The 14,637-nt window shown below is 44.9% G+C and overlaps 1 protein-coding gene across 2 annotated transcripts in view; it reads right to left on the bottom strand.

Annotated features, from left to right (window-relative positions):
* PGAP1 (post-GPI attachment to proteins 1) overlaps positions 1-14,637 on the bottom strand; it is a 195,037-nt gene that overhangs the window by 76,774 nt on the left and 103,626 nt on the right. For both annotated transcript variants that reach the window (XM_030209280.1, XM_030209281.1), the window contains exon 13: positions 1,896-1,973. In XM_030209280.1, coding sequence (XP_030065140.1) covers positions 1,896-1,973 — 78 coding nt within the window. The remainder of the gene's footprint in view (positions 1-1,895; positions 1,974-14,637) is intronic.

Here is a 14,637-nt window from a genome sequence, read left to right as displayed (position 1 = left end):
CATCATTACGGAATGCCCTGCCACTTTCCATATGTTCTGAGTCCTCTTATATACAATTTAGATCAGCTTTAAAAACCCATTTTTTTCAAATAGTATTTCCCAATTATTTCAGAAAAAGAATGGTTGAAGTGGTTAGACATGTGTTGACTAGATGAGCTCAGGATCTTTGTCCCAGAGTGTCAGCCAGTTTAACTGAATGAAAAGAACTCCATAAATGAAACGGAAAGATCGTAACATTGCTGTGCTCTTATGTATATTACGATCTTTCCTATTCATTTATGGAGTTCTTTTCATTCAGTTAAACGTATTGTAAACCACCTTGACATGCCTGCATACTAGGTGGTATATTAAGCCTGAATAAATGATAGCTTGCCTAACATGTTATGCAGCTAGCATGAGATTTGTGGCACCCTGTCTGTTTTCAGCACACAATACCTATTGACATGGGTCAGTGCTTATGGCTGGCATGCTATAAATCCCATACTAATTGCTTGGCACACTTTAGTAACCAAAATTAAAATCAAACTAAAATGAAGAATACCTTGCTCTCAAGATATTCTAAGTGAAAAGATTCAGTGCCAGTGTTCTGCCCCCTTTAACTGTTGTCATGGCTGTTCAGTTCCATGCTCAAGAGTCAAAGCCTGGTTCATCTGCTTAGTCCTTGGTTCACTGGACCTATTTTTTAAGGCAATATACTTATTTTGTGTATCCTGATTGCTCTTTGTGAGATGTTACAAACAAATTATAATACTCCCCCAACAACTGTAACAAGTCTGATGATGGCTATATTCTGCCTGCCCCTAGGAGCAAAAACATGTTAAAATTTCCCAGAAAGCTCTAAAGATCAAATATGTGCCAAACAGCAATATCATAGCTCTGTGATTGATGATGTACCTGAACTACAGAAAAAAATGTGTAATCTTGTGTATGAAGAGATTTAATATGCAATACAACACAGTATATTAGATTCCCAACCTTTTTAGATATGCAGACCCCTTAACCTCTATACTCCATCCTCAACTTTCTTTTTCACTCTCCAAGTTAAGCCCCATCAGCCTTTCTCTGACCCCCCACCCGCCCAATGCAGCAGCACTGCTGTACCTGACCCTATAGGCTGCCACTGGTCTCACTACTACCACCACAGCTCCTGCTGGTCCGGGTCAAATGGCTCCTAGTGCTTTGGAACGTACAGCTGCTGTTGTCCTAGCTACTACTATTTTGGGCTGTCCAGCTACTCCTGTTCCTGCACCAGTGATCCTGCTAAACATCCAGATAATTTGCTATAGTCTTATGCAGAGGATGTTTCTTTTTAGCCTTTTCTGTGTCTTATGGATCATCTGTGATGTCACACAACAGGTGGGGAACCACTGCTATATTACATACATAAAATGTTTCATCCTCTATTGAATATTCTGATTAAAAATAAAGGCATGGGCATTCAGTGAAACTTAAGCAGACAAAAGAGGCCCTGAGTAGGCTGAGCACCAATGTTCAATAGCACTTAAACTGGACAGTGCTGCTGACCACCATGGCACTATCTGGTTAGTTTAGGAATGGTCTGAGGGAAGACAAGGGTTATGGAGGCACCAGTGATATTCAGTGCCAGTTCCCACATAGCTAACTAGGGATGTAGAAACATATTTGGCACTGCTATACGCATACAGAACCGAATATCGACCATACCCAGAGAGCTGCTGGGTGCTTCAAAAAAATGGATAGGGTTTGGCAGTGAATATCCAACTCTAACCTAGACAGAAGAGGTCAGCATTTAAAGAAATGCTGACTGCCACCAGCTGAATACGGAACAGATAGTATCTTATAGATTTGAAAACTCCAAACACACAATATATGAAGTGAAAAAAAAAAACATTTATTTCAGGTCTTGGTGTTGTTACCTTAGTGCCATTGGTTGTGGGCACATGAACCACTACATGGGAGAAGGATGAGTAGTCTTCAAGTTTCAAAGTTACAACCTAAAGAAACAGATATCAAACATCCATCAATTCCATGTGAAAGGGCCATAAAAAGATTTATGTTGTCTAGAACTATTTTTATAGAATAACCACAAAACATATATATGCAGTCTACAACTAAACCAACATTTTATATCCACCCAGTTTCTAGACCATTTCAGTTTAAGAACTCAAAACTGGAACCAAATAGGATTCTACATGATGTTACTTGTGATATAGCCAGTTGTAGGACTGTGGTGTTTTATATATTTCTAAAAGTAAGTTTTAAAAAATACCATAAAGGATTCAGCATATTTTTTTGGTTTCTTGATTCTACCGATTCTCCGTTTAATATTATTTCTAGATCATTTTCTTTTTTGCATTCATAGTTTGCATACGCCTTGTAGCGCTATAGAAATGCTAAATAGTAGTAAATTGTAGTAGTAGTATTTTTACTAATTACATATTAATTCCAAACAAGGTATCAGAGCTGCACAAATTTTGTCATCATCATAATCCAGGTTTTATAAATCCACTCACCCACTCATCTGGGGCAAATGGATTTTCACAACTAATGACAAAGAATGGGGACCAAGGAGGAAGAAATTATCTTTGGCTGTGATCCAAAGATCTTGGGAGGGGGATACTCTCTTCAATTTCCATTTGGAACTGAGGGGGAGACAACAGGGCTGCAGCAGCAGTGAGAGAAAATGGAAAAGAGTAAGAGGACTGCCATGGTAAAGCACAGTTTTCTGTGCACATGTAGAGGCATGGGGGAACAGACAGGAGCAGTCTTAAGCAGCGGCGGTCACACAGGGCCTTGCCCTCCCGGGGGCCCTGCGGTGGTAGCCTTGGCATATCCCTCTCTCCCCTTCTCCCCACCTCAAATCCAGCGTCTTTCCCTCCTTGATCCTCTAAAGTTGCTTCATCCTCGGTACCAGCTGCAATTAAGGCACATTGCTGTGGCCAGCATCTGGCCTTCCCTCTGCCGATCTTCCACACGGGCAGGACCGGCAGAGGGAAGGCTCCGATCCCGGCCATAGCAGTGTGCCTTAATCGCAGCTGACGCTGGGGATGAAGCAACTTTAGAGGATCTGTAAAGAAGGGAGGGAGAGAGTGGATTTGGGGTGGGGAGAAGGGAGAAATATGTTAGACCCATGACTCCTGCTACTGAATAACAGCATATATTAACACTGAGAGAACAGTGCAATCCCTCCCTCAAATGAAACCCAACCCCCCACCCTCCTCTTCCCTAAAAATCCCATCGTCAATTGGAAAGAACTTCAGATTAATGCCAAAAAACAATCTAAATGATAAACTGCAAAAGAAAGAATAGTTAAAGAATTCTAACATACATTCAAACCAGCATATAAACTTTAATATAAATCACTGAAGCAAACAGAAAGAAACTTAGTCTCTGAAGGAATTTGATGAGAGCACAGATAGCCCATGGTTCCAAAAAGGCCAGTCCCTGTAAACCTCATGTAAATACTGTGCAATGAACTATATTCCAGCAAAATAAAAAAAATGCTTAGAAGTTCAAAGTTCAATGAGGCAGGGCCCCTGCTACATTAAATTCCGCAGATTGACGTTTTAGGCAGTTATTGTGCCATTTTGGTATGGTGGAGACCAATGAGGGATCTGCTGGGGCCTCATGTTCTGGATCCTTCCATAGTCCAGCGGCACACAATTGTGGACGAGCCACCGGTAATGTTTTCACTCAGTATTGCTTCCCACTAAATAGGAAAATCAACACAAAAGGGTAGAGCCAGTGATATCTGATGTGCTCCCTGCGGAGGAGAACAATCACCTCATGGAAGCTGCACCTCTTTTGCAGGGTCTGTGCAAAAAGGTCTTGATAGATCTCCACTACACGGCCCTAATACTTCAACATGCCAAATTTGCGTGCTAGATTATAAATGCGATCTTTAAGGGCATAGGACTGGAAACAAACAATGTCCATAGACTTATTTGGTTGCTGTGGTCCGACAGCACGATATGCCCTTCTAAATGGATATCCTCTGGGTGGCAGAGGGATCCGTTTTCAGAATTTTTAAACAAATCTCTCGCACAAGGGCGCTCCAGTCCTCCTCACCCTCAGGTTCCGGGAGACCGCGTATCCGTAGATTAGATTTTTTGCATGCGGTTTTCCAAGTCATCTATCTTTTCTTGTAAAGCCTCATAAGTCACATTTGTATGGTCAAATTGTTTCACCACAGCATCTAGCTGCAAGGAGTGTCAATTCAACACGGAAGACCAAATTCTCCAGTCCCCCAAAGACAACTTGAATAGATTTTAGTTCATTAAACCTTGCTGCTGTGTCCCTCTGTAACACCATCATTAATCTCTGAGGTATAGCTCAGAGAAGAAATTAGTGTTAGGTGTTTAGAACATATATAATTAGTGGATTTTGTGAGTAGATGATACAGCGCGACTAATTACAGCTAATTGTAACCCTTGTATTATTATTAATTTTTTTGAGGTATAGCTCAGAGATCTTGTTTGATAATGGATGCTGAATCATCTGTTTTGGAGGACCAATTCCAAGCTGGGTTCGCCACGTGCTCTTCCACCATCTGGACGAGAAGCTGCCAGAAAATAAAGCTCAATTTCACCAGTATTTTTCAGCGAAGACATTATTTGGGTGCTCAGTTACAAGAAGTACTGGTGCTCCGAATGTGGTAAGCTGAGTAGTTTGATAACTGCTCAAATTACACCTTTATATATCAGGGATTGATCAGAGCTTCAGGCTGCTGCTGCCATCTTGGCAGATGACATCACCAGAAGCCCAAAAACCATTGGTTTAAAGTACATTGTCTGGCATTTCACCATCAAGTTGCCAGTGGCCAACAATTAGCAAATATGACAACTTTGTAAGCCACATTGAGCCTGCAAATAGGTGGGAAAATGTGGGATACAAATGCAACAAATAAATAAACTTTAAGAAACTTGGTATGCTGTGCCATGAAGATCAAGCAGGCTTGAAAGTGTGTTTCAGCTGTTATTTTCAATTTATTATTGGAACATATGAATTTAAAATCTTCTTCCGCTAATGCAGTATGCTTCAATTTGATATCCTGGATCGTTCTCATTATCTTTGGTGATCTTGATCCCTTTAGATCCCTATTTATCAAGGATATCTCTGCCCACAATGATTTTATTTTTCCTTCAATATGATTTTTCCAAAGAGGAGTTATTTCTCGTTTTCCTCTGGCCCTGAATCCTCATTGGTAAAACTCTCACAGCAATAATTTTGGCCACATAGTACTGCATTTGGTTTATTTCTATACGATCTAGAGGTTGTCTGTCCCTATGTACAGATTGTGGCCTTATTCATTTTAGTATCATACTCTTTATTCTAGAACATGAGTTCTCAACCCAGTTCTTGGGATATTTGGCCAGTCTGGTTTTCAAGATATTCAAAATGAACATGCATGATAATTTGTATACAATGGAAACAGTGCATGCAAATTTATCTCATGCATATTTACTGTAAGTATCCTGAAAACCTGACTGGATGTGTGTGTACCAAGGACTAGGTTGAGAACCCCTGCTCTAGATGTTACATTCAACTTGGGTAACCTCCTGAAGACCAGCATATCTGTCTATGTCCAAACAGGACAGCAGCTGAACTGCTAATTCCTCCACCTCTGGGTCTTTCGCCTGCATTTTTCTTCCTCCTCAGTTGACTTCTGTTCTTGTCCTTCATTTATCATGCTCTCTTGCATATCTGGAACTCCTCTCTTCATTTCATCCAGAACAGATCATTTCCCTGTTGCTGTTTCCAATTGCTACTGGCACATCTCTTTCTATACTCCTTGTTCCCCCCTTTCTCCCTATTTCCCTTTCTGTGGCATCGCTCAACTGTTTTAAAAGTCCTCACTCAGGTATCGTTCTTTAATTTCTCTGAGGACAAGCAGGCTTATTAATTCTCACAAGTAGGTGACACCGACCCGCCTCTTGTGGTCCAGGATTTATAAAAATACTAGTGGAACCATGCCCATTTCCTCAACAATGAAACGGGCCCTAGGAAGGCTGTCATGTAAGCTTTTTTTTTTCTCTCTCCCCTGCCCTCCCCTCCATGCCCAGCAATTCTCATCTTCCCTGCCCTCCCATCCGTGTCCTGCGATTCTCTCCTCTACTATCCTCCCATCCCATCCATGTCCATCAATTCTCCTCTGCCCTCCCCTTCCTCCCCTCGATGTCCCGCAATTCTCTCCTCCCCTCGATTTGTACCTGATCGTTCTCTGGCTGGCTGGTGCTGGCTTCCATTCCGTTCATAACATCCGTCCTGATGTCAGCTCGCCTCCAGCGTTCCCTTTCTTCTCACTGTTCCACCCTCTGACATCATGACGCGAGGGCGGGACAGTGAGGGGGAATGGAATGCTGGAGGCTGGCTGACATCAGGAGATGTTACAAACCCAGGCAGCCAGGAGATGTTACGAACCCAGGCAGCCAGACATGGAACGTTGGAGGTGCAAATTATTATATAGGATAGAGCTTTGTGCAGCGTGAGGCACGCTCTACCATGCATGCATGAGTGCCTTCCCGCCTGTCACAAGAACATGGTCTTATCAGTTCTTTTACTACCATGGTGAGGAGAGAGCGTGTTTTTTTGCTGTCTCCTTGCATCGCTCGGTCCTTTCGGCTATTTTTTGTTAATTTTTTTCTTTCATTATTGTGTTCCTGTTGTGGAACCTCCTTTCTTTGTTTTCCCTTAAGATTTTAATTTATTTTCCCCAGGTTTAAGTTTCCTTTCTTTTTCATCATCATCAGGCTGCTTTTAGGCCTCGACTTCAGCCGGGAACTTTCCCTTTCTTTTTTGTCGTACTTTGTCCCTTTTTCAGGCACATTTGCTTCATTCATTAATTTAGCTGAGGAAATTTTTCCTTCCATGTCCTCAAAAGCAGTGACTTTAAGCCCTGTATCCAGTGCAATCGGACAATCTCTGGGAAAGACATCCATTCTTGGTGTCTACAGTGTCTTGGGCCCAACCATAGCCCCACTAACTGTGTTCTCTGTCTTCGCATGAAGAAGAGGACCCAGATTTCCAGAGAGGCTCAAAGTGAGAAGAGTTTTGGAGCCGAGTTTTGGAGCCAAGTCCGGTTCCTCAACGTCGGCATCAACGTCGAGCGTTACACCGGCATCAGGAGTGTCAATAACCATGGCTGCTGCTATGCCCTTAGTCACTGGGAGCAGTGAAGCATTGAGTGGGTCTCCACCTATCTCGAGGACTCCTGCTGTGCAGGGCCCCTGGGACTGTGCATTGTGGGAGCTGACCCAGAGGCAACGTGTGGATTCAAAGTCGTCCTCATCGGCATCAAGGAGCGGTGACCCACTTCGGCAAATGCCAAGAAGCACTGTCACTGATCACCCTCAACGCATGGTGCCGGGAGCTTTGGAGTGTCAGAAGATTCAGCACCCGAGAAGTGTTGGTGCTGGAAGGACAGCTCCCCCTCCATACAGGAGGTGCTGATGCACTGGTCTCCCAGTAGCCAAGACTCTGCTCCCGCATCGACACCAGTGGTTCTGCAACCTGCACCGGCACCTCAGCCTTTCCCGGTGCTGGCTCTTGATAAGCACATCCGGGCCTTGCTCCCTGAGCTGCTGGGTGGCTTCATGCAGTGGGTTGCATTGGCAACGGGGGTGCTTGCACCTACCATGCCTACCTTTGCGGCCCTGCTTAGCCATCAGCCTGCGATACGGCCTCCAACATCAATGCCGTACGCGGATCCAGTGTTGACTGCCACCCAAGTCAGCACTCCCTCGACGTCAATGGAGGAAGCTTCGCCAGAGTTGAGGCGGGAACGGACTTCTCAACGCCATTCACGAGGGCATGGTTCCGCCACGTTGAGGAAGGTTTGGTCTTGACACTCCCATCAGGAGGTATTGTCTGACACTGAACAGGAGCATTCATGGGATTCAAAGGAGGATCCAAGGTACTTTTCCCTCTGATGAGTCCTATGGAATTTCCTCTGAACCCTTCCCTCCACCTGAAAGGAGAAAGTCTCCTCCGGAGAGCCTTTATTTCCCTTCTTTTGTTAAGAAAACGGCTGATGCTACTCCCTTTCCTTTGGAAGTGGACGACGAGCCCAGGGCCAAGATGCTCAAGGTCGTGGACTACACGTCACTTCCTAGGGAGGCTGTGACTATCCCTCTCCACAAGGTACTCCAGGAAGTCCTCGATAGGAACTAGGAATCCCCTCTGTCAGTCCTAGTCATGCTCAAGAAGATCGGCACCCAGTATCGGATCCACAGTTCACCTGTTTTGATAAGCCTCGGTTGCCTCACAATTCCATGGTGGTGAGCCAGGAGTTCCACTGACTATGTCTCGGTGCCCCAGGTAAAGAAGCTAGAACCCTGGATTCTTTTGGGAGGAAGATGTACCAGGCTTCAATGCTCATCTCCCGTATACAATCATACCAGCTCTTCACAAGCATCCACTTGCAAAACTCGATGCGCAAGTTGTCGGACCTGGCTGAGAAGTTCCCTCCACAGCAGGCAGAGTCACTTCGCCAGTTGGTCAAGCAGCAGAAGGCGTGTCGAAAGTTCTTGGCCAGGAGCACTTATGACACTTTTGATGTGGCATCCAGGATTTCTGCTCAGAGTACAACAATGAGCAGACTCTCATGGCTGCGCGTTTATGAATTAGAACATTCTGTTCAGCAGAGGCTGGCGGATGCCCCATGCTGGGGGGATAACCATTTTGGAGAGAAGGTTGAAGTGGTTGCTGACCAAATCAAAAAACATACTGATACCATCTTTTCTCTCTCTCGCTGGGTGCCTTCTACATCTGCATCCTCAGCTAGGAGGACTTTTGTTAAACAAAGGAGGAGTACCCCAGCGTGCTCGTTCATGTCAACAGCGTATGCCTAAGGCCCCTGCTGCACCTCAGTCAAAGCAAGGGACGAGTTTTTGACTGGCTCCAGCAGAGCATACCCACAGTAAAAATGTCCATCCCACATGACTTGGAGGAGGCTGAAAATTTCCACGAAAGGTGGCCCCTTATAACCTGCAACCAGTGGGTTCTTCAAATAGTCCATCTTGGCTACGCGCTCAATTGATATCAAACACCTCCAAATTGCCCACCAAAAACCTCATTCATTCAGCTCTCAGCAAAGGCAGATACTTGCAGAGGAACTCTCAGCCCTTCTAAAGGCCCATGCGGTCGAGTATGTTCCACCAGGGGGGGAAGGGCAGGGATTCTATTCCAGGTACTTCCTTGTTCAAAGGAAAACAGGGGAGATGAGTCCCATGCTAGACCTAAGGGCCCTGAACAAATTCCTAGTCTGAGAAAAATTCAGGATGGTTTCCCTGGGCATCCTTCTCCCAATGATTCAGGAAAAAAATTGTCTATGCTCTCTGGACTTAAAAGATGCATATACTCACATCTTGATATTTCTAGCCCACAGAAGTACCTTCGATTTTGGATGGGAACACTTCACTTTCAGTACTGTGTATTGCCTTTTGGCCTCGCATCAGCTACCAAAGTCTTCACCAAATGTCTAGCAGTAGTCGCAGCAGCAGCAGCGCTATGCAGAATGGGAGTCCATGTGTTTCCATATGGCTGGTGCCATTTTGTTTGAGAGATTTAAACCTGAAAAAAGGAGAGCTGAATCTGCAACACCCGGTCCCCGAGGAAGCCACGCTAAGGTGAAACGGTGGCGCCGTTGGACCTAAGTTAAGTGTTGCTTTTTTATGCATTGGCGCTTTCCTATCCAGATTCAAGCCTTTAAGATTCTTTTGACGTGTAGAATAGAGCACTCTATAAAATTAAAAAATAAGGAGATTTCTAGAATCCCTATGATAGAAACTTATCAACGGGTCTCATGTATTCAGCAACACCCGTTGTAAACCTAGGACTTCACGTCTATTAGGTTTCTGAGGGATTCTCTCCTTAAAAAAAAATCACAGTGGATTAGCCATTCTTCACTAGTGTCACAGGTTGTTTTGTATAGATTTACCACATTACGACACTAGTTATACTGTACTCTTTTGTGATTTGTTGTAAATTACCCCAAGTACCATCTTCGCCCTGTCCAGCGACTGGAGTTCATAGGAGCCCTGCTCAATACATAAAGGGCTCGAGCCTACTTTCCAGAGACGAGAGCGGACACTCTTCTCACACTTGCTTCCAAGATTTGAGCCTCTCAGCAGGTCACAGCTCTTTAGATGTTGAGACTGTTGGTTCCACAGTGTATGTTACACCCATGACATGTCTTCACATGAGATCAGCTCAATGGACCCTGGCTTCTCAGTGGTATCAAGCAACGGGGAGCCTGGACGATGTCATCCAAATGTCCCCAGTGCTTGTACACTCTCTTCAGTGGTGGACCATTCAATCCAATTTGATTCTGAGACTTCCATTCTAAATTCCTCAGCCACAAAAAGTACTGACGATGGATGCATCTCTCCTTGGATATGGAGCTTATGTAGACGGGCTTCACACCCATGACGATGGATGCATCTCTCCTTGGATATGGAGCTTATGTAGACGGGCTTCACACCCAAGGTGTTTCGGACACCCTGGAAATTAATCTTCACATCAATCTCCTGGAGCTCTGGGCTTTCTGGAACATTCTAAAGGCTTTCAGAGATTGGCTGTCTCATCAAATTATACTCATTCAATTAATCAGGTTGCAATGTATTACATCAACAAGCAAGAGGGGCACCGGATCACACCCACTGTGTCAGGAGGCCGTCTGGATGTGGCATTGGGCTCAACAACATGGTATGTTCTTTCGAGCCACTGATCTGGCGACCAAAAACAACACCCTGACAGAGTGAGCAGGATAACACAACCACATGAGTGGTCTCTCAAAATGGGCACTGCCTGCAAGATCTTCATATTCTTCAATACCTCTAGTGGGGAAAACAATGTTGAAATTCAAGCAAGACCGCAGAACCATGATTCTGATCACGCCACACTGCCACGACAGATATGGTTCCCTCTTCTTCTAGAGTTATCCTCTGAAGAACCATGGAGATTGAAGTATTTTCTGACCCTCATCATGCAGACGAGGGTGCACTTCTACATCCCAACTTCCTGTCTCTGGCTCTCACAGCTTGGATGTTGAGAGCTTAGAATTCACTTCCATGGGTCTTTCAGAGGGTGTCTCCCGGGTCTTGCTGGCTTCCAGGAAAGACTCCACTAAGAGGTGCTAGTCTTTTAAATGGAGGCGGGTTTGCCGTCTGGTATGACAGCAAGGCCCAAGATCCCCTTGTTTGCCCTACACAGACCCTGCCTGAACACCTTCTAAACTTATCAGAGTCTGGTCTCAAGACCAACTCTGTAAGGGTTCACCTTAGTGCAATCAGTGCTTGTCTTCAGCGTGTAGAAAGTAAGCCCATCTCTGGATAGCTTCTAGTTGTTAGCTTTATAAGAGATTTGCATTTGTCAAAGCCCCCTGTCAAATCTCCACCAGTGTCATGGGATCTCAACATCGTTCTCACCCAGCTGATGAAAATTCATTTTGAGCCACTGAATTCCTGCCATCTGAAGTACTTGATCTGGAAGGTCGTTTTCTTGGTGGCTGTTACTTCAGTTCATAGAGTCAGTGAGCTTCATGCCTTAGTGGTGGATGCACCTTATACTAAGTTTCATCACAACAGAGTTGTCCTCTGCACTCGCCCTAAGTTCTGCCGAAGGTGGTGTCAGAGTTCCATCTGAACCAGTTGATTGTCTTCTAACATTATTTCCCTGACCTCATGCCCATTCTGGCATAAGCAGCTTGTACACCTTGGATGCAAGAGAGCACTGGCCTACTACATGGAGCAGACAAGGCCCCACAGACAGCCCGACCTACGTTTTGTTTCTTTTGATCCCAACAGGATGGGGGTCATCAACGGGAAACACACCATTTCTAATTGGCTGGCAGATTGCATTTCCTTCACTTATGCCCAGGCTGGACTGGCCCTAGAGGGTCACGTCACAGCTCACAATGTCAGAGCCGTGGCTGCATCGGTAGCCCACTTGAGGTCAGCCTCCAATGAAGAAATTTGCAAGGCTGCGACGAGTCTTCAGGCCACACATTCACATCACATTACTGCCTTGAACAGGATACCCGATGCGACAGTTGGTTCGGGCAGCCAGTGTTGAAGAATCTGTTTGGGGTCTAGAATCCAATTTCCATCCTCCTAGGCCTGTTTTATTCTGTTCCAGGCTGTACTCTCATTCAGAGTGCATATAGTTTTAGGTTAATCTGTGTTATATCCTCGCAGTTACAAGGCCCAATTGACCAATGTTTGTTGTTTTTGGTGAGCGAGGATGCTAGGGATTCCCCACTTGTGAGAATTAATAAGCCTGCTTGACCTTGGAGAAAGCTAAGGTATTTACCTGTAGCAGGTGTTTTCCGAGGACAACAGGCTTTATATTCTCACAATCCCTCCCACATCCCCTTGGAGTTGTCTCCTTTGTTATTTTTAATTTATTTTTGCTGTAGTATAAAAATGAGGACACAGTGTTCTCACGGCGGGTGGGAAGACACTTGCACATGAGTGGTGGAGTGTGCTTCGCACTCTATAAAGCTCTATTTATACTTTTATAAATCTCGGACCGGGTGACACCTGTGAGAATATAAAGCCTGCTGTCCTTGGAGAACACCTGCTACAGGTAAGTACTGCAGCTTTGTCCAATCAGGAATCTTAGATGGGAATCAGTGCCTTTTTCCGCTTTTCCTGATATATTTCCTCTTTCCTCTATTTTCCGGCAAGCCCTCTTTTTATATCCCCTGTAATCAAATACAGGGTTTATAGTGTAATAAGAGAGGATATTACCGGAGATCACGTGACGCCATGACGAGGAGCGGTTGAAAAAACCTCCGCTCCTGCCAGCCTGCCGCTAAACCCTCGAAATCGCGGAAATTGCCAGGATAAAAAAGATCGCTGAACACACCATCCTACACAAGAAGCCAAGGTATAAAATCGGCGCTAATCATAACGGGACTCCATGGCGGCGAAGAACGTTCGCAGGGAAAAAGAAAAGACGCGAGCCGGCGAAGAAAAAATGGCGGCTCCATCGAGCCCGGCCGCGACAGCCCTGAGTTCAGTGTGGGTGGCGGAAGTGGCGGCGGAGGTGACAGCCGCTATGGAACCCATGCTAGATCGACGATTAGGACCCATAGACAGCAAAATAACTTTGGTACAAGAAAATTTGGGGCAACTTACTAAAGACCTGATGGAATATCAGCAAAGACACGGGGCCCTTGAAGATAAAGTACTCAAGATGGAAGAGGAAAACGCTAAGCTCAAAACCATGGTGGAAGGCTATGAAGGGAAGCTTGAAGACCTGGAGAACCGATCCCGGAGGAACAATTTAAGATTTGTGGGACTACCTGAGGCACTGGAAACAACAAATTTGCGAGTGTTCCTAGAAAAATGGCTGACAGAACAACTACAACTCCCAGAGGACCTTGGAGTTCTTCAGGTAGAGAGAGCACATCGTGTAGGGCCCAAAAGCATAGAAACAACACGCCCGAGAGTGGTGATTTGCCGTATCTTAAATTTTGCATACTACAGGCTTTGCGGAAAGAACAAGAACTGCAATATGGGAATAAAAAGATTTTATGTTTTCAAGACTATTCCGCGGCGGTGGCGATGCAGAGAAGGAAGTTTTCTCTTAAATGTTCAAAACTTTTTGAAAGGAAAATCCGATTTGCACTGCAGTATCCAGCTAAATTAAGAGTCACCTACCAAGCGACCACGCAGGTGTATAATACAGTAGAGCAGGCACAAGCTTTTTTGAATTCTGTGGAACATCGCTGACCGTGATGGCATAAGAAGGATATACAGACATCCCATGGAAGGTGGGATTGCAGAAGGTAAATCACAAAAGGAATTGGATTACAAAGAGTTAACTTGATTTGAAGGATCTCAGAACCCAATTTGAGGGCTTGGAATTGCTGGATTGGCAAGAGGGACAAAATCCCGGGAGAACTCCTAGGAGAACTAGAAGAACAACTAAAAGCCTTTGGGGATTTGTAATAGATCGCATTCTGAGAGAAGACCGGGATAATTGAACAGAATATCACAGAAAATTGAGATATATGTTTGAGAGACTTTAAAATAATTTCATACTGAAGAGCAGTGACAATTTGCTAGAAAGGCCTGGAGCACTATCAGAGTGATGGTGCTGGAGACAGCCCCTGAGATGCCACCGTAGAGAGACGGGGAGGAGCCCTCTTGCAGATTGAAGCGACATTTGAGAACTCTGAAATGAGGTCTTTGAAATGAGGTGTTTTTTTTTTTTTTTTTCTTTTCTTTGTCTCTCTTTGAAGTTGTTGTTGATGTTAGCAAGATTAAGTTGATAAATTAAGCGATTGTAAGTGGGAGATACACTGGAAAGGGGGGACAGAAAGAGTACTTTCGTACACCTTAGCTTACGAGAGGGAGGGGGTAGGAGGCGTTATACGTGATGGTCTCATTTCGAGACCTAGTCTCTACAGAAGGGAGGTTGGGGTTAAAGGGAGTAGAGAGATTTAGAAGGGGAGAAGCGTGGGGGATTAGAGGAAGGGGAGGGAGGGAGACCTGGGGGACACGACTATTAGGATTTTGGAAGGATATTACATGGCTTAGGATGGCGAGTGAGGAGGGGTGGGGGCTGGGACACCCCTTTTCCTTGAATAATTGGTATACATCTTATGAACAGGCAATGATTATGAAATGGGACCCCTAAAGGTAGTTACAT

The sequence above is a fragment of the Microcaecilia unicolor genome, chromosome 7 (assembly GCF_901765095.1).
Source record: "Microcaecilia unicolor chromosome 7, aMicUni1.1, whole genome shotgun sequence".
Taxonomy (NCBI): Eukaryota; Metazoa; Chordata; class Amphibia; order Gymnophiona; family Siphonopidae; genus Microcaecilia; species Microcaecilia unicolor.
Note: the sequence above shows the minus strand (reverse complement) of the source record. Positions and strands in the feature narration are given on the sequence as shown.